The 20,954-nt window shown below is 38.5% G+C and overlaps 1 protein-coding gene across 3 annotated transcripts in view; it reads left to right on the top strand.

Moving 5' to 3' along the window:
- The window catches only part of ZNF654 (zinc finger protein 654), a 39,369-nt gene extending 19,679 nt beyond the window's left edge, over window positions 1-19,690 (top strand). For all 3 annotated transcript variants that reach the window (XM_075594006.1, XM_075594007.1, XM_075594008.1), the window contains 3 exons: window positions 185-326; window positions 10,467-13,224; window positions 14,450-19,690. In XM_075594006.1, coding sequence (XP_075450121.1) covers window positions 185-326; window positions 10,467-13,224; window positions 14,450-14,460 — 2,911 coding nt within the window. In that variant the 3' untranslated portion in view covers window positions 14,461-19,690. The remainder of the gene's footprint in view (window positions 1-184; window positions 327-10,466; window positions 13,225-14,449) is intronic.
- Window positions 19,691-20,954: the final 1,264 nt, after the last annotated feature.

The following is a 20,954-nucleotide window of genomic DNA, read 5'->3' on the forward strand; positions in this document are numbered from 1 at the left end:
TCAATATATAAATGTAAAATAAGATGTTGTATGTTGATAGGATGTGTAAAATAAGATTTTGTTTATTACATTTAGCTCTTCGAATTGCTGTTAATTATATGAAAGGAAGCTATAAAGCCATGATGAAGATATTTCAGAAACTTTAGTCTAACGGTGTTTGCTTCAAATCTTAAACTTTTTTCAGGGATTTGATTTTTATTTGGAGTAAACTTCAACTGAAAATTAATCCTTCGACGGAAGTACTTGTTGAGCAGTGCTATCGCATGTTAAGGACTGCCAGAAATGTTAAAGTAATATTCCCCTTCATGAAAGCAATCACAAATGAAGTAAGTGCTGTTTTTTGTAAACTTATTAATTTCAAATAAACACACGGGCTCAGCCCATGCACATTTTGTTCACCCTTGCCTTTTTTCTTTGCCCACCTTCTGTCTCCCACTTTCTCCATATCGCCCCTCTCCCCCCTCACTTCTCTCTCTGCACCGCATATTTAATTTAATTTACTTGATATCATCAATTCTTTGCTCTCTCTCTCTCCTTCAGCATTCTTTCTCCTCACATGTCAACTGAGGTACTCGTTCTTTCTTTGTCTGTTTTCTGTCTAAATTGATAGCTATCTTACTCCATATCTGCCACCAGGCTATGTGCATTATGATGTCACAGATGAATAATATATATATATATATATATATATATATATATATATATATATATATATATATATATATATATATATTGTGTGTTCATCTTTACATTTGCACATAAATCTATAGATCCAGGAGTGTGTGTCTATGTATTAAAGCATGCAGTCGTTCTGGAGATGGGAAGGTAACAGGCAATGCATATAAGGTAAATCTCCCCGCCTTATTGTTTGCGACAAATGTAATTTAAAGCTCAAGTAGAAAAAATTGTGTCAACACACACTGATACATAAATTTGTATTTCCATAGTCGATACCCAACGAAGTTAGTTGGCAAGTTCCACGTATCGGGTAAATAAAAAAAGCAATGTTAAAACAACCTTTTAATTGACTTACTTCGAAATATTCCATTACCTTTTAATGTGACAATTTTACTTTTGACTGTTTGTTCTCAACCAGGTACTGGGAATTCCTGATCTTAGAAGACAGACATTGTTCACCACTCTTAGCTATGTGGCTAGTTAGATATTTTACAAAGATAATAAAGGGAAGCAGTGAGGATTGATTTGTAGATTGCTCATCAAAGTCTTATTACTGTATAGAGATTTAGGTGAAGATGATAAATGCATTTAGTTAGCATGAATATATTAAGAGGTTAATGTACTATAACCTGATATTTGTAAAACCTTTTTGCATCAAGAATGTACTGTTTAAAAAGCAGCATTCACCTTAGAAAAATGGTGTGTTATTTTTGTAGGTCGTTAAGTGACATATAAAGCATAGTTTAATGTCTACCGCTTTGCATCATGTCCCATATTTGCTTGATATGTGATGATTGGAAATTGTCCGTTGACGTAAATGTTTAGACATTTTAACCCTTTGAGTGCCTCATGACGTAGCAATGGGGTCTGGCACTCCAGGGGCCCCATGACGAAGATGCGTTTTCTAGGGCAGAACGCGATCTGGCAGGAAAAAGGAAGAGGAAGACTCTTGTCTCGCCGCGATCACATGTTCATGATATGCCGGAGGGGCTGTGGCACTCAAAGGGTTGCATTACTTTCTCCTTTATGAAGGAAACATACTATTGGATAAAAAGTATTAAGATAACCCATACGTTTCATTATTTGTCATGGTACATTTATATTTATATTTTGTTTACAATTGAATTTACATAAGTAAATCATTAGTTACATACATTTAAATAGGTTTTTTTTTTTACACTTATTAGTAAATATCATTTTCAAAACTGTAGAACTGGGGAGAGTCTGCAAAGATACCTCCTTGTTATTGTGCACACTTAAATTGGTGTATTATAGGGAACAGTTAAACAAACAAAAACTTCTATTTCATCAGAGTAATGAAGATCGTTAAAACATAACCTTTATTCAGTTATACAAATAAAACAATTGGTACATAGAAAAGATTAAAATCAGAGGGGAGAGGGTGGGTGAATGGTATATACTGGAAGATAACTGCTGTTACTAGGATCTGGCCCTGATATACTGTGGTGGAGGGCTTAGAATATGTATTAATGAGGTTGGTAACAGTATCAGTAAGGCGAGTCTATAGAAGAGGTATAGTAATTTACCTAGGAGCATTGGTGTATTTAGTGTACCTTGGATACAAATCCCAGGGTGGTGCCTGTGATTGTACTTCAAAAGTAACTGGAATGGCTTTGAAGAGCCTGCTAGTTCAGTTACTCTGAAAAAAGGGGTATTTTAATACATTCAGGGTAGTATTGTGCTAAATGAGCTATTATATTGTGCAGGGATGGCAACAAATAAAGCCTTTTTAAACCCTGTGTACTTGCTCAGCACACCTCTGCAAATACTAGCCAAGTAATGCCTCAGTGGTCTAATAGTTCGATTTTCTGTTTTAGCTTTCAGAAATATCAAGGTTAATGATAGATTAGTTAGAGTAGTGAGTAATCTATATTTATACCTCTTCTAGCCTGAAAAGTAGATCGTGAGTATCTAAGTGCTTAACTCACGGTGCAAAGTGCAGTTGCTTCAAACACTTCCTGACTCCCAATATGAAGCCCCGCCCCCCGTGAGATCTGACATCACTCGCAACTAATCCCGATGTACGTTTCACCCCTGCTGGCGCTTTCTCAAGGGAGTGCTCCCCCTCCCCAATATCTATTTTCAGTTTAAGATTTTATTATAGCCTTACTATAAACATATTACATTTTGTTAATGTATATAATGAAACATCCGTGCTTTCAATATTTCTTTGTTTCTACATGGCAATATAAGCAGTTCTAGGTACATTTTATACTGATTTTGTATGATTTTATGCCAGGAAAACTTTGGCATAGAATTTTGACGCAGTTTCTACTCATTTTTTGACACACACAATGATTATAGAACATATTTAAATATGTACGTCATGGGCATAACTGCTGTCCTGCCTCTTTTAACACCTGTTTGCGCTAATATATCTGACTAAATGGCACATCTTAATTTTTTTGCATTTAGTCCACTCTTGCAGAACATGCATGATCATCTTTTGTTGTTTCGGTTTACCTGAACGTCTGCTTTTAAGATGTTGATCATAAATTCCTGCTTTTATCACTGGGATTGACTTTCATTCAATCCAGCTGCCATTGCTGACAGACAATGCCCTCTATTTTCCTTTCAGTATATTGATGGCTGCTTACAATGATGCTGCTTTTTATGCATGTTTAACTTGGCATTTGTGTCACACATTCTATTCCCTAATCCAATTGTAACAGCTGAAAACACAACATTTACTACAACCACAATGTAGAATTTATTTATTGTTTCCCCTGGCCAAAATGTAAGGACAACCCGCTACAAAACCTTTTTTGACCATGTACTGGCATTAGGTGAACTTTATATTACTGTATATGAAACATTTCTACCAATGGTCCCAGCAGTCAAAAACACAAGTCAGATACTTGAATTGCTATAAAATGAAATTTTTACTCATAAAAAGAATGTGACAAATATTCATGGAAAAAGTATCAAAAGGTATTAAGAGCATGATCATGTGTTCGATATGTAAGCCGTATCACAAAGCACGGTGTAACAATATATCAAGTATACTTATAGCAATTTATACTGTGTATGGCAGTCTAGCTATATTATAGTTGTCTGTTGCTGTACAAGGAAATGTTCAATACAGGCATACCCCGTTTTACATACACTCGCTTTACGTACACTCACTAGTACATACATTTTTTTTTTGTTGCACCTTACCCCTGTGTACGTACGCGTGCTTCGCGAGTACGGACACCAGGGGGCGGCATGCGCACCTCAACACTCCTGCAACCTCCTTCATGCTCGATCTCCCTGTTCCCTCTGCCCTCCCATCTGTCTCCGTTCCCCCTCCGATCTGTCTTCGTTCCCCCTCCCATCTGTCTCTGTTCCCCCTCCCATCTGTCTCTGTTCCCCCTCCCATCTGTCTCCGTTCCTCCGGCACCCAAGCTCCATAAATCAGCAGCTTAACCAGCAACTCCGCCCGCACTTACTGCAGCCCGTGATTCTGCTTCCTCCCCCCTCCTCCCCCCTCCTCCCTCCTCAGCTCGCTCCTGTCTGCTGCAAAACTTTGCATGTAATGTGAACTACGAGCAACAGTGAGGGAGAGGTGAAGATCGTCTGCTGCAATCTTTGCTTGTGTGTGTTTGTGTGTGTGTGTGTGTGTGTGACTGAGTGAGTGACAATGTGTGTGTGTGTGACTGAGTGACTGAGTGACTGTGACTGTGTGACTGAGTGAGTGTGTGTGAGTGTGAGACTCTCTGGAGAGAGAGAGACTGACTGAGAGAGAGAGACTGACTGAGAGTGAGAGAGAGACTGCGAGAAGGAACGCGTGACTGCGAGGAGAGAGCTGCTATACAGTACTGACCCGCGTGCGCGCCTCTCACCTATTTGCTTGCTCCCATTCATTTTATTTGAATAAAGCCTACTGTATTTATTTTGGTTACAAATGCCTTATTTACATCAGTTATGCATGTATATGAGGCTTGCAGTACAGTACATGCATCGTAAAGTGGAAAAAAAGTAGTGCTTCACTTTAAGTACATTTTCACTTTACATACATGCTCCGGTCCCATTGCGTATGTTAAAGCGGGGTATGCCTGTACAGTTTATATTGCGAGAAATGTTTAGCACTTTAATCCTGTGTCACAGTGGTGTATAACAACATTCAATAATCGAGCAGTACATGCTAACCTAGTGTCAGGAGAACCATTCAGTTAGTGACACTTCCAGGGACCATTTTTTTTTTTAATGGGATTGAAGCAGAGCAGGGGTCTCCGGAGCTGAACTGTGTTAATATCAGCTCGGGACCCCCCTGCTTCCACAGATGTCTCCGTAGGGGGTGCCGGTATCTCTCTGCTTTTTTTTTAAATGTCATGTGGGCAAATAGGAATCTGCAAGGAATGACGTCACATTGGCCCTCGGCACATTTCAGTTGCCATTTCATTAGCCCCAAATAGCCCGTTCTCGGCTGCTACCGGCACCCCATCAGAGCTAAGTATCTCTAGAACAGGGGGTTCCTCTGAGCTTAAATTTACAAGGTTCAGCTCCGGAGACCCCCTATTTCAACCTTATTTCAAAAAAATATTTGAAATTAATGAAAATGGTGCTTAGGAGAGCTTCTTTAAAGCCGTATGTGCCAATCCGGCACTTGAGAAAAATACTTAATAGTCTAGCAATAAAATGGCAACGTTACAAAGATTTACCTTTTCAGGAGAATAAGACCATATAGAGTAATATATGTAAATCATGTATTCTGATAAATGCTTGATGGTTTAGCAATACTGTACATGCCAACATTTCAAAGGTAAAACATTTCTAAAGTGAAGACCACCATAAATCTAGTATATACACTCATCTTTCTGTGTAGGCCAATGAGGAAAGATCATGGAGGATGATACCAGAGAGAAAACAAAGAACAAAAATAATTTTGCTGCACACACACACTATATAGTGTATACATACACACTATATAGTGTATACATACACACACTGTATAGTATATTCACACACACTATATAGTGTATACATACACAACGTGTAATATTAATATATAGATATATAATATACACACACAAGTATACACACTCAGTTGTGTGAAAAAGAAAGTACACCCTCTTTGAATTCTATGGTTTTACATATCAGGACATAACAATCATCTGTTCCTTAGCAGGTCTAATAATTAGGTAAATACAACCTCAGAGGAACAAAAACACATGACATATTACACTGTCATGATTTATTTAACAAAAATAAAGCCAAAATGGAGAAGCTGTGTGTGAAAAACTAAGTACACCCTTACTGCTTCCATAGGAATGAAGATGCTAAGTAGCAGACAGGTGCTGCTAATCAAATGCCCTTGATTAATTGATCATCAGCAAGTGTGACCACCTTTATAAAAGCAAAAGTTTTAGCAGTTTGCTGGTCTGGAGCATTCAGGTGTGTGTTAACACAATACCAAGGAGGAAAGACATCAGCAATGATCTTAGAGAAGCAATTGTTGCTTCCCATCAATCTGGGAAGGGTTATAAGGCCATTTCCAAACAATTTAAAGTCCATCATTCTACAGTGAGAAAGATTATTCAAAACTGGAAAACGTTCAAGACATTTGCCAATCTTCCCAGGAGTGGACGTCCCAAGGTCAGACCCTGTAATGCTCAGAGAAATTGCAAAAACTTCAAGAGTTACATCTCAGACTCTACAGGCCTCAGTTAGCATGTTAAATGTTAAAGTTCATGACAGTACAATTAGAAAAAGACTGAACAAGTATGGTTTGTTCGGAAGGGTTGCCAGGAGAAAGCCTCTTCTCTAAAAAGAACATGGCAGCACGGCGTAGGTTTTCAAAGTTGCATCTGAACAAACCACAAGACTTCTGGAACAATGTCCTTTGGACAGGCGAGACCAAAGTGGAAACCAAACACAGCATATCAGCACAAACACCTCATACCAACTGTCAAGCACTGTGGTGGAGGGGTGTTGATTTGGCTTGTTTTGCAGCCACATGATCTAGGAACCTTGCAGTCATTGAGTCGACCATGAACTCCTCTGTATACCAAAGTATTGTAGAGTCAAATGTGTGGCCATCTGTCCGACAGATAAAGCTTGGCCGAAATTGGGTCATGCAACAGGACAATGATCCCAAATACACCAGCAAATCTAAAACAGAATGACTGAAAAAGAAAAGAATGAAGGTGTTGCAATGGTCCAGACCTCAACCCGATTGAAATGCTGTGGCTGGACCTTAAGGGAGCTGTGCATAAACAAATGCCCACAAACCTCAATGAACTGAAGCAACGTTGTAAAGAAGAGTGGGCCAAAATTCCTCCACAACGATGTGAGAGACTGATAGTCATACAGAAAATTATTACTTCAAGTTATTGCTGCTAAAGGTGGTTCTGCAAGCTATTGAATCGTAAGGTATACCTAGTTTTTCACACAGGGCTTCTCCATTTTGTCTTTATTTTTGTTAAATAAATCATGACATGGTGTATATGTCATGTGTTGTTGTTCATCTGAGGTTGTATTTACCCAAGTTTAAGATCTGCTAAGGAACAGATGATTGATATTATGTTCTGATATGTAAAACCATAGAATTCAAAGAGGGTGTACTTTCTTTTTCACACAACTGTGTACACACACACACACACCACTCGTATGGCGGGTTCCGTTCCCAGGCGCCGCCGCAAAGCAAAAATCGCCAAAAAGCAGAACCGCCCATTTTTGGCTTCGTAAGCGCAGACTTGCAGTCCCTCGTTCTGTGCATGCGCGACCGCTGCTGTCCCCGTTCTGCTCATGCGCAGGCATTGGGGCCCCCTTCTCTGTACCACCGGATACTCCGCTGCTGAGCGTGTAATGCCGAAAATCGCTGGAAAAACGGAACAAGCGTTGAACCTAATGAATATGGGTATACATTGGGAAACGCAGAGAAGCGGAGCGCCGAAAAGCAGGGCCCTACTGTGTATAGAAATAGCATATCTATATATCCGTGTTAGTCCAGTTGCGATAGTGAACGCACCCAAGAACTGAAAACATTTGAACTCAGAATGATAAGACTCTTTGACACCAAAACAAGAGGACTTGGGATATGGGGTTTCTCAAACACTATCACAATTATTTGTCATTATCCTGCCTGCCTCTCTGCCAATGTTCTTATCCACACCTTTCCCCTCCACCCCCCCAAAATGCTGTCCCTTGTCACCGTTTTATTACCCTTCCTGTATCTTCAAACGCCACTTTCTCACCCTACCTTATCTACAGTACATCTGGGTTTTGGGGGGGGGGGGGAGGTTCCTGCTCTCCTAACCCCTGCTTTAGCTATAGATTCCTTTGTTTATCCATATCATGACCTGAGGAAGAGGGAAATCTTGAAAGCTTGTCCAATGACATAAATTGTTAGTCCAAATAAAAAAGGTAACACCTAATACTGAAGTACTCATTTATTCTCTCTCAAAAAAAAAAAAATACAGCGCAAGACACAAAATAATGATGCAATCAAATTACAAAAGCATAAAATTGGTGTTCATAAACAATATAAAAATAAAAATATAGTTAAAGTCCAGTCGATACAAAAGGATGAAGGAAATCCAATACACGAACTGTATAATAAAGCCAAAAACGCAGGTAAGGGGGCTGCGGGACAAATCACTCCCCAAAGAGTGGGAAAAAGTAAAAGAAACAGCGCACAACCCTAGTGTGTTTCCATAAAAATAGATATTGATTACTTAAAAATAGAGTGGAAGACAATGCCCACTTACAAGATTGATATAATTAGAAATCACATACAGGTATCTTTATCAGTGTGTGGCGGTACCGCATTCAATGGCCGCCAGCTGGGGGAACCTCCGGATCATATGCCGAGACACAACCTGCTGCTAGAGTCCTCCAACAGCCGCAAAGCCCGATGTAAACAGCACCAGTGGAGCAAGTCAATCTGTTCCTCTCCAGCTCGCATACAGCATGTACAAGGAGAATCCCTTCGATACACGTCACGCCTCAGAGTAGTGTCAATGTTCCAAATTGACAAACGGGGTTCAGTTGATAAGTAGTTTATTCAATACATAGTATAGTATGATCATACTCATTCAAAAGTCTACAAGACTCTCTGCCAGGGAGTGTCCAGGCAGCAACCTTTATACATTTCATTTCCTTTGTTCAAAATGTGTTACTAGGCAAATTATACTAACCACTCCTTATTTCTTAAACCAATCATCTTACAGCTCATTAAACCTGGTTAGAACTGGCCTCAAAACAGCTATGAAACAGCTATGACCTGGTACTCACTATCACAAGAATATGGGCGTTACTTTAGGCACAGTCGTAAATCTACTTAGAAACGAAACTCTCTCATTCACACCACATACACATACACATACACATACTTACTGACAAAATGGATACTAAACATAACTGACTTTACAAAATGGAAACTGAACATCACTTTCAATCCTTCTCCAGAGACCCCCCCCAGTCCTTTTCAGTAATATATCAACAGTATCTTCATTTCAGCAATATTATTTCGTCAGTAGCGTGATCACGTCACACCCAACGCGTTTCGTCAGCATCAGCTGACTTCATCAGTGGAAGCTGGATATCATACAAGACAACAATTTATAGGCTGTGCTAACAGAATTTCATTGTTCAGCAGTTTAACACAACTCAATAGTCACAAATTGAAACACTAATGTGTAACTAAAATATTAAACTATATAAATAGAAAAAAACATACATAAGTACCCTGGGGCACAAACTTAGGACATAACATAAATAAAAATAGAAATAAAAATAAGACACAGTTTATCTAATTGATGAAGTGCAACAATGCCATACAGCTGATATAAATGCACTATTGATCATGGTTGATAAAAAAACATTTACAAATGATAAAAATGACCAAATTTAAGATAAACTGTTAAAATAACCTGATAGGCAAATATAAGAAGAACATTGAGACACCTTATCCATGAACAGTAAAGAGATGAAATTTGACCCAATTAAAGGACAAATTAACCAGTGAAGGCACTAAAAAAAGGGGAGGGGGAGGAATAAAGGAGAATGATTGGGAATGGAGAGGAAAATAAAAAATGTGAGGGGATAAGAGAAGATGTGGGAGTTAAAAGGGAAGGTGTGAGGGGGGAGCAGGGAAATATATGAAAAAGAGTACCATTGGTATACACTCCCATACACCTTTTGTAAAGTGCTGTATACACTGGGCGCTTTATAAATTTATATTTACACATGCATACACGCACACATACTCTTACATCATTTAACACCTTAAGTCATAAAACGCATACTGCACAGGGGAGATGGATAGGCTTCAGTCAGATATATTCAAAGATGCACTGTTTTTAAGTCAAAACCTTTCTGTGTTATTCATTGTAACACCGCCGGAAGAGATTAGTGTCTCGAAAGCTTGCACAAATAAAAACATTTTGTTAGCCACAGGACGGTATGGTCTATTCATTTTTTGACATTAAGCTCGGCTTACGTGGTACAGATACCTCTACATCCTATATAGATAAGATAGATAATATATTTTTTATCTAGATATCTATCTCTATCTGATATAGATGTATCTCCTGTATCTATCTCCAGTGTTACTTCCCTTCAGGATTGTGCTCTATCGGGTGTATAGGAAGGTGGTCTGGGTGTCCACACGTATAGCTGTCTCCTGCTGCCTCTACTGCTCGACTATATTATTGCATGTAGTGCCGTCTGGCAAAACAGACTATTTCTTTACATTACACATATCCGTGTTGGCTAGTACAGTATGTTTGCTTTCTAGTTTTATAAATGTATTCATGCTGTACTTCTCATGATTTTGTTTTCAGGTTGGAGAAACTGGTTTGCAGTTGTCTGTTGAGCTGTGCGGATGTGCTTTACAACTAGACCTTCATGATGATCCTGAAACAAAATCTCTCATTTATAAAACGATTGCTTGCCTTTTACCCACTGACTTAGAGATCTGCAGGATCTGTGTGCTGTCCGTTTTTTTCTTGGAGAGGACCATAGAATCCTATTATGCCGTAGAGCGTTTGTACAAATGCCCAGATGAGGATTACAATGAGTTTACGAGCTGTGCTGAAAATCGCGTGCGGTTTGAGTTGCTTCCAATTTTAAAACGGGGTTTATTATTTGATCCGGAATTTTGGAATTTCTCAATGATTCAGAAAAACTGTGTTACTATGCTTGGAGACCAAGCTGCTATAGTTTTATTTCCTTCGAATACACTGGTTAATATAACTGATGCAGAAATAGTTCGGCAAACTTTGCATCAAGATGACTGTGTTCCGGAAAGAAGCAATGGGGCATTGGAACATAAAGATCCCAGCAGTTCTAAAATTACAATCCCTGCTAACACAAAGAAAAACCATACTGTGCTTGGTTCAAATAAGATGGACCATAATGTCCTAAGGCATCATTGTACTTTGTGCAATAAGGAATTTCTTGGTGGTCATATTTTTAGGCATGCACAGGCTCATCAGAAAAAGGGCTGCTTTTCTTGTGTTATATGTGCCAGAAAGTTCAGAAATAGAGTAATTATGCTTAAGCATTTAAAGAACCACATAAAAAAAATACAAAGGCAACACATGGCTGATATTGCTGCTGCTTCAAACTACTCTATGCCGGAATTGTCAGATACAAATGAAGTTAATTCTTCAGACACTTCATCTTTTTCTATAGAAAATGGTACTTCCGATAGCTCCACCAATGAGATAATGCCAGATATTCTTGTTTCAAATGTCATCTGTCAAGATTCTGTCCCAGCATCCTTTGCTCCTGTCCAGGCATCCTTTGCTCCTGTCCCGGAATCCTTTGCTCTTGTCCCGGAATCCTTTGCTCTTGTCCCGGAATCCTATCCCCCTGTCCCGGAATCCTACCCCCCTGTCCCGGAATCCTATCCCCCTGTCCTGGAATCCTATCCCCTTGTCCCGGAATCCTATCCCCCTATCCCGGAATCCTATCCCCCTGTCCCGGAATGCTATGCCCCTGTCCCGGAATCCTATGCCCCTGTCCCGGAATCCTATGCCCCTGTCCCGGAATCCTATGCCCCTGTCCCGGAATCCTATGCCCCTGTCCCGGAATCCTATGCCCCTGTCCCGGAATCCTATGCCCCTGTCCCGGAATCCTATGCCCCTGTCCCGGAATCCTATGCCCCTGTCCCGGAATCCTATGCCCCTGTCCCGGAATCCTATGCCCTTGTCCCGGAATCCTATGCCCCTGTCCCGGAATCCTATGCTCCTGTTGAAAATTATATAATTGGCCATAATAGTGAAAATCTAAATCACTCGACATACATGAATAATTCAGATTACTTTTTTGCTTCGGATGGAATGCCCCATGGTGAGGACAGCTTGACAAAAGATGTGCCTGTATACATTAAAATCAATGGATCTTTGTGTTCTGTTAATGAAGAGCTTGTTCTAAATCAGCAAGGTAACTACAACTGCCCTGCTCAGGGATGTGATCGTGTTTTCCAAAAAATACGGTTCCTCAATAAGCATGCAAGGAAAGCTCACCCAACAGATGATAAAGTACATCAGCATATAATGAAGTGGAATAAGGGCAAATGCCGTTTCTGTCAGAGAAAGTTTACAGATTCAAAACATTTTATTGATCATCTGAAGAGACACGTTTACCCCAATACCTATTTCTGTCAGCATTTTAACTGCAATACAAGATTTAAGCTAGCAACTCAACTAACCGAGCACATGTCAAGCCATGAATCTTTTAAAGCTCAGTGCAGTTATATGAACTGTTGTGAACTTTTTGAAGAGCTTCCCGAACTTTATGATCATGAATCTCGGCACTATGAACAAAATGCCTGTGAGGCTGCCACACAGCTAACCGAAATGAAACTGATGGACAATGTTCAAGACTTGACATGTATTCACAAAAACTTATCTGATCTCTGTACTGAAAAAGTAGAGTCTGTCAAAGAAATTGACATTTTAGACTTGCCAGTTCCTACCTGGAAGTCAAGGAAGGATGTAGCTGAACCAAAGACCTATACTCAGATAGAGAAAAAAATAAATGGTGAAGATCAGAATGATGCGCAAGCCCAGGAGGCTTCTAATGCGTCAGAGATGATAGACCAACAGTCTCGGGTTCTAGAAACGCCCTCTGAATGTCTCATAATTGGGGAACAAATTGTTAATGGAAACAATGTGCAGGAGCATGCTGTCATACATGTGGCATCCTCCGATTCTGCACAGAGCACTGCAGACACTAGTTCAGAGACTATTCTTGTTTCCGAAGGTGTTCTAGAAGGTCCTGCCTCTGACCATGTGCAGAATCCTTCCACACCAAATGCAAACACTGCTTTGACATCATATGGTGTAATTGCAAAGAGGCCGTATTTCAGGCCCTTGCCTCCAAGCTATCTAGATGAACGGTACATAAGCATGCCAAAACGCAGAAAAACAAACGAGGACCGCACATCTGAAAAAGATATTGTTTGTACAAAATCAGTGGAGAAATTCAGATGTGGGAAGTGCCTAACAAATTACTGTAGCTCAGGAGCACTTGACGAGCATGTTGCACAAAAGAAGTGTCAGCTATATTTTGGATTTGATTCAGATGATGAAAGTAAGTAAACAAAAGGTTTTTTTTCCCCCTTCGTAGCCTATGATCCAACCTGGATTTTGATCACTAAACAAAATCAATGTAGTGTTCTATAAAATTGTAAATGCTACATGTTTATTTAATTTTTTTTTAAATACAGTGCATTTAAAACAAAGGAACAGTTTAATACCTTTTTTTTAACTGCCTTCATATAAATGAAGTGCCATAAAATAAATGTAATGTCTTCCTGCACCATGTTTTCCATGGGCAGCAGTTTTGGCATTTTATTTGTTTTTAATTTTATTTTGTTTGTGTGCAAGTGTATTCATTAGAGACCTTCTCTTTAAGAGGAAAAAAATTGACACATTTTGTCAGTGCAGGAAATCGGAAATAGACGCTTGTGTGCCTCTTACTGTAGCTATCTGACATTTTTTTTTTTTTACAATGTAGAACTTATTCATATATCAAACCCTTAGAAGCCCGAGTGGCCAGCTAGTCATCATCACTTTGGCTACTAAAGGCTTAGGCCCTTATTCTATATATTTCAAAACGGATGTTCAGGCATTTCGTGTCCTAAAATTGCCTGAACGGCTGCTAATGATTATTACTGCCTTAATATTTGCGCACATAGATTTTATGCTGTTAGTTAGTTTTAGTTTAGTTTAGTAGGATGTTTATGCTGTATGTAAGTGGTTTCCAGCGTTATTTTTGTGAAGGAACATTATGTGAAATTCTGAGTTCAGATGCATTGCAAATTCTTCTGTATTTGGTATAGTTCAAAAATGACCTGAAAATTACAGGGCACCCTTTAGGGGATGCCCGGGGAACCCTAGGGTTCCTAGCAACCCTGGTTGCAAAACACTGCTGTATGTTATCACCTTTTTTGGTTCTTTTGCTTTGCATTAGTAGCGTCAGGCATCAAAGGGGTTACATGTTCTGCTATAGGGGTTTTAAGAAATGCTATTACAATAACCCTCTGGTTGAAAAGTGATATTCTCCCTCCACAATTGCAGCGATTAACGCAGATTTCTGAGTTAGTGCATGCGGTACTTGCATCACAAGCTTTATGTAATGCTGCGTTCATGCAATTTTCAGGAACGCAAATGAGAATGAATATAGTTTCTGAATGAATCTAAAAATTAGCTGCCACCGGTCCTTTTTTTTCTCTCTCTCTTTCTATTGTTCTTGAGTGAACTTTTACTATTGGGGAGCTAATAAATGTCAACAATGTTTCTTTTCTTTTTTTTAGGTGCCTGGTAAAAGCTTGCGAGAAGATGAAGAAACAAAAATCATCAATTTTCCAGTAAACAAATTGGCCTTAATCAAAATGCTTTTGGTTCCTAAATGAAAAGGATTTTGTCCGCTTTCACATTTTCATGAATCATTTCAGTGGACTGCTAGATGTGTATATTTCAAGTCCAGAATAATGTCAGGTTTCTCAGCTAACGTTAGAGACAACAAATTGTGCCACTTTATACTGTTAAAGTGTAATACTACCTGAAAGATTTAACCAAATAAAAAGTTTATATTTTACCAAGATTGCCTATGTTGAGACTTCCTGATACCATGTGCTTAGTTATTTGTTGCTTTCCATGCTAATTGAACATGAACTAATTTTTAGCTCTGGGTTTAAGCCTCAACTTTTGATTTCAGGTAGTGAGAAATCTGATTACTTTGTAATGAAGAGCAGAACAATGTTGCACAAAATTTATTTACATTTAACAGTGCCCTACACCAGGGTGGCCAACTCCAGTCCTCAAGGGTTACCAAGATGTCATCATGTTTTAAGGACACCCCTGCTTCAGCACAGGTGGCTCAATCAGTAGCTCAGTCGTTGATTCAGATGCAAAACATGTAATTGATAATCTGATGACACGTTTACCTGTGCTGAAGCATGGATATTCTTAAAACCTGACCTGTTTGTGGCCCTTGAGGACTGGCGTTGGCCACCCCTGATGTACACTTAATGAAGCGTGCCTATTGACGGGGAAAACAAAACAAAAACCCCATGAACGTAGAAGAGTGGGAAATACATGCTCAACAATCACCATGAGCTTCAAAAGACAGTCCAGTAATGAAAAACAAACTGCATTACAGGCATACCCCATATTAACGTACGCAATGGGACTGGAGCAAGTATGTAAAGTGAAAATGTACTTAAAGTGAAGCACTACCTTTTTTCCACTTATTGAGGCATGTACTGTACTGCAATCGTCCTATACGTGCATAACTGATTTAAATAAGGCATTTGTAACAGGCTCTATAGTCTCCCTGCTTGCGCACAGCTTCGGTACTGGTAGGGAGCTGGTATTGTTGTTCAGGACGTGCTGACAGGCGCATGCGTGAGCTCCCGTTTGCCTATTGGGCGATATGTTCTTACTCGCGAGTGTACTTAAAGTGAGTGTCCTTAAACCGGGGTATGCCTGTACTGTGTCATGCTGCGCACACTAGTTTTAAAGTAATCGTGGTTTTATAGTACAATCAAAAAATACAATCTAATGTCATTTGAAAGCAGACTTGTCAAATTGTGTAAAAAGTATAACGTTTGAATATACTGGGGCACAAATATACTTGTATTTACAAAACATTTTATAAACTTTAGTACAGTGGCTTTTTCATGTTGGATCTTAAAAGGCATTTTGTGGAAATATTTCATTCTAAATTGAGTATGGTCATACAGGATAAATCCAAATGTGTTTAATCACATTGACGGCTCTATTTGTTATATCCTTTCCAGTCATGTAAAGAGGAAGAAGGTATGCAAACACTCATAGCAAGTTTATCTTTCTGTGCCCAGAGAGGCCTGCAACACATTTTGGATAAATGTAATAGGATCAGCAGGAATTATATCGGAATAAAATTTCAGCGATGAATTTCACTGTAAGACTAGAGCAGTTATGGAACCTTTCTGTGACTTGAAATGTGGGGATCTCTTCAATGCATGATCTAGCAGTCTACAATGAAAATGTGAAAATGAAATCATTGTTTATGTATGCATTTTACACCTCCATAGCAATTCTAATGTAAAGTGGAAGAGAAATTAATTGACTGGAAGAAGTAACCCAAAGCTCATCTCTTACATAATATGAAATATGGCCACAGATGTTTTTCAATGCACTCTATTTGGTTTGAAAATAGAGTTTAGACTTTACACTTTCTATCATGAAGACTGTGGGATACCTCATCTGTCATCTATCACTGAAATGTTTTGCACCAAGTATTTTACAAAATATTTTTTCTTGCCCTTAGTCTATAAATCCTGTTACTTTCTATGGGTTTCATCTGCAGTTTTCCTTTTAAAAAAGCAGCAGTCCTGGCGATTTTTTTTTAATGGGCAGAAAGCATTGATTTCAGTTCTGGGACACCCTACTTCATGAGATACTTACCTCAAAAGGGAGTGCCAGTATATCTGCACAGTTTAAAGGTCCTGTGTCACTTGGGCCAATAGGCAGCTGCAAGGGATAACATCACTGTTACCTGTTGGCTCGCGGGGTATTTAAGCCGCCATATTGATAGCCCCCTCTGGGCTGCTACCGGCACCCCCTTCCGAGGTATCCCAAGCAGCATTGGGTCCCCGGTGCAGAAAAAATTAACGCAGTTAATTTCTGGAGACCCCCTGCTTCAATCCTATTTAAAAAAATAAAAAGTGTTGTGAGGACTGCTGCTAGGTGCAGACCTGCTTATTAAGTTAAACAAAAATGTTTTTAGAATCTTCCCCTTTCACCCTAATTACTGTAGATGTTTCACTGGCATCAGGATATTGTAGATTTCTTTAAAATTATTTCATTTTTTTTTTTTTTTTACAGAGAAATTATTTAAACTAATATTTGTGCGGCTCTTAAATATCTGCCTTAGTGAACTTTCCAAATACTGCTTTAGTTCATCCTTGCCCACTTCAGTGTGGAATGCTGCAGCACTTTTTTCCTCAGTAGGAAGCCTCCAACGAAGGTACTACGCCCTGTCTGAAGCGTGTGTATTGTATGTTCCATTATATTTATTGTTCTGCTGTTTAGAGTTAAGGCTTCAGGTCACACTTTGTTCTGCATTAAACATCAATCTTTATCTAGTCAAATGTGGAAGATTTACTTGACTGCAAATCCAAAATATGGTAATAAAACCGGCGCTTTTAAAACTAGAATCTCACACAGGACAAGAGTGTACTAGTGGCAGTGATACAGTATATGAGTTACTTTTTGATGCCTGAATAAGCACAATACTTCTGCAAAATAAAAACTATATATATTGGCTTTCAGAGATTACAAAAAAATAAGTATTTTAAAATTGTCTTGGAGGTGATTTATATAATTGTAAATTGGAACTTAATTGTTTCAATTTTTTTCTTCTGCTCTTTGTTTATCCTCCTGTATGTTAAGTGTCGCTATGCTCCCAATCTTTTATTTTTTTAGTTGGTTCTCTACTGTTACACATTATATTAATTAGATTATCGTGCGCATGGAAAGAAACAAGATAGACAATAACCTCTACTGTAAATAGAATCTGTCAAATTATTTAAAGTGGACATTACTAAACTTTAACTTATTAAAACTAGCACTGCCAATAGGTACCTCTTATCTTTAATAGGACTGCACCTTTTAAGTAGCACAACACGCGTGTTAATAACAGTGCAGCAATGGACATCATATTCATCCAATCTCAAACGAAATGTGTACTCTCGCATACTTTAATGGGTTAAAACAAAGAGGAAGATGATTATCAGACTTGTAGAATGAGTGCAGAAGGATATGCCCCCATTATATAGTCTCATGTCTTATTTCACAGCAAACTGTATGCATAACTACATCTGTGACCTAGTTCTACATGTTCCCATCTACATTGCACTTTCTCTGCTTCGATACCAGTTTCTTTTTGCACACCAGTTTATTTATACCATGTTTGGTATTATTACATTCTAAAAAAAAAAAGAATTTGTGTTTCCTACCGGGTTGGTTTTCATTTTGGATTTCAATTACTTTTTGTAAGATGAAAGACATTAAAACAATTTAAATATCTTTGTAAGCAGTAGTGTATTGTTAATTTTGTTATCTCTGTCATTTGCTTTACGTTCCCCCAGCGTCATTCTGCTGACGACAGATTTGAATTTAATCTATATAAACTCACAAATTGTTCCTAGGATGGTTGTATTGGCGGATTAATTTACCAAAACAATTTTTTTTTTTTCAATTTAAAAATGATTTTGCTGTTGCACTTAATAATAACAATCCTTCGTGTCTACACAGCCTTGTTCTGCAAGAGAAGATGGGTTTTCCAATTATCATCTTGATATTTTGTGTGCTCAAGTATTGTGTACGAACAGTGTTAGTTTCAAATCATACCGTGAAAACTTAAATTAATTACATACCGTGCACAAATTTATCCATGCTAACCTAGTTTGGGATTTGGTTTAAAGAATTAAAAATATATCAAGTGTGTACTTAAATTAATTTCTCAATGGATCGTGTTGACCACAAGTCACAGCTACAAAACTGAAGTAAGTTAAAAGGGTCTTGCTGTATGTGCCTTTTCTGTGGCACAGGGTGCACTTGTCATGTTGCTACAATCTTTAATGGACAACAGTCCACAACTAATCTGTAGAACAGGAGTGGTCAACTCCAGTTCTCAAGGGTCACCGACGGATCAGGTTTTAAAGATATCCCTGCTTCAGCACATGTGGCTCAGTTAATGACTGAGCAACTGATTGAGCCACCTGTGCTGAAGCATGGGTATCCTTAAAACCTGACCTGTTGGTGACCCTTGAGGACTGGAGTTGGCCACCCCCTGCTCTAGAAGAAAAATGGGAGCAGACTATTGGTTTTTATGAAAAGTAAATGCTATTGCTGTCACTTTCCATACATATAAATACTTAAAAACTTTATTTTTTTACTTTTGCATTTTATTTCCCCCCTAAAGTCCTTGTTGGTATTCTGTGGATGTGATGCCTTGCAGCTTGAGCAATTAAACGGTGGAATGTCTTCATTCTTGGCTTGAGAACTTGCTATTATGTCTCACTCCACATTTTTAGATCCCGCTGGGGAAGTTGTATATCTTTTTATATCCTAGTGATGTTAGCATTTACAAACAACCTGAAATGCAAATTCTTTCTCTGAGCAATGCATTGCTATCCAATTCATTTCTGAAGTTGTTAAATATCAAATTTTAACTGTTTTATATTGTCTTCATTCTCAAACACATGAAAGGCTGTATGAGGAAATTGTTTATTTACTAATTTATTTCTTGCAGTGTGTAAGAGTAATTATTTGGGTGACTAAATGCACGTTATGCATTTAGGGACTGTTAGTTTGTAAAATATTTCGGACTCGGCAAAGAACAGCTGTGCTTCCTTATTAAAAGTCACATTATTTTACTTTGAATTTTTGATAGGGATATAAGTAAAAACTGAGCCATTGAACTGCAATAAATCGGTAGTATTTCTTTGAAAACAAATTTTGTATTGTACATAGATTTGTTCAATAAAATATTTTCTTTGTTGGTACCAAGGATGTGTGATTTGTCTGAGAACAAATTGAGTTTTTTTTCATGTTGCTATAACTATATGTTGAATTCCCTTTTTATGCATATAAATTTTAGAACTTGTGTGCCAACCTACTGAAGGTAAGATGGTAGAAAGAGGTTATGGTCCTCGTTTACGTGGGATACAGTAACACAAGAACAAATGAATGTATGTGTACGTTAAGGAGAGAATGCACATGTTACCATTATTTTCTATCGAGCGAGATGCAACATTCAATATGACGCTATCGCATTAGCAATAACGTCTGCTAGATCTGTAACATGATGTGCATTTAAATGTATAATTATGTATGCAAATACAATAGGTAAAATGATCATAAAGCTAATTCACGGTTACATCTGTTACTTGTTACTACTTTAAATTAAACAAGTAGTATTAAATTAAAAAGCATAGATTTTTGTATGTACGTAATATATTTGCTTACTTCGTATCCCTTATTAAATATCGTTACAGATTTTTTTCATGGCGCCCTTAAATTGAGGCTTAAGTGTTTATTTTATTAGGATTGACACATGTGTTGGTGAAATGTGAACATTTCTATTACATTTTGTAGGAAGATTGAAATGTAACGTTTGATCCTTTTTGATTGAGCAGCGGCACACTAAGGGCCAGTATAAACGCTTCTTCGGTTTATTTCTGTGTTCCTTTTAATTATTATTGTATTTGTATATTTATTCTTTTTTTGAGGGAGCGCCACAGCCACTCTTTATAGTTGAACAGGAACATAATTTACTCAGCAACCTGTAGATATACACGATTTACAGACTTCTCTCTGGTCCCAGACTTCAGGATGGTCCTGGGTCAGCTTTGAGGCTTGAGGCCTTTCCCGTTGCCCTTTGCTTTTCCTTAACCCCTTGATTGGCTGAGGGTACAGTCCCACCCCAGAGGGCGAGACAACACTAACACAATTTAGGGTTGCAGCTTCCTTCGTACAGATGGGGAAGGTACAAGGTCTGAGCCCAAGATTGGGCACAACACAGGCCCTGTCCCGCCTCCACTACTGTCACTCAAGGAAGCTGCTTGGGTGAGGGAAAACCCAAGATTGGTCCTGACACAGCCTGCACTTACCAGGACTTGCATGCCAAAGATTTCTCACTTTTTTTTTTTGCGTGGTGCAATATTATTTGGCAGAGTGGAGAAATCTTTTTTTTTTTTTTTTCCAGAATTCAAATCTAAAAGATACAAAAAATAAAACAGCTGCCATGTTTTGTTTATATATATATAT

The sequence above is a fragment of the Ascaphus truei genome, chromosome 3, assembly GCF_040206685.1.
Source record: "Ascaphus truei isolate aAscTru1 chromosome 3, aAscTru1.hap1, whole genome shotgun sequence".
Classification (NCBI taxonomy): domain Eukaryota; kingdom Metazoa; phylum Chordata; class Amphibia; order Anura; family Ascaphidae; genus Ascaphus; species Ascaphus truei.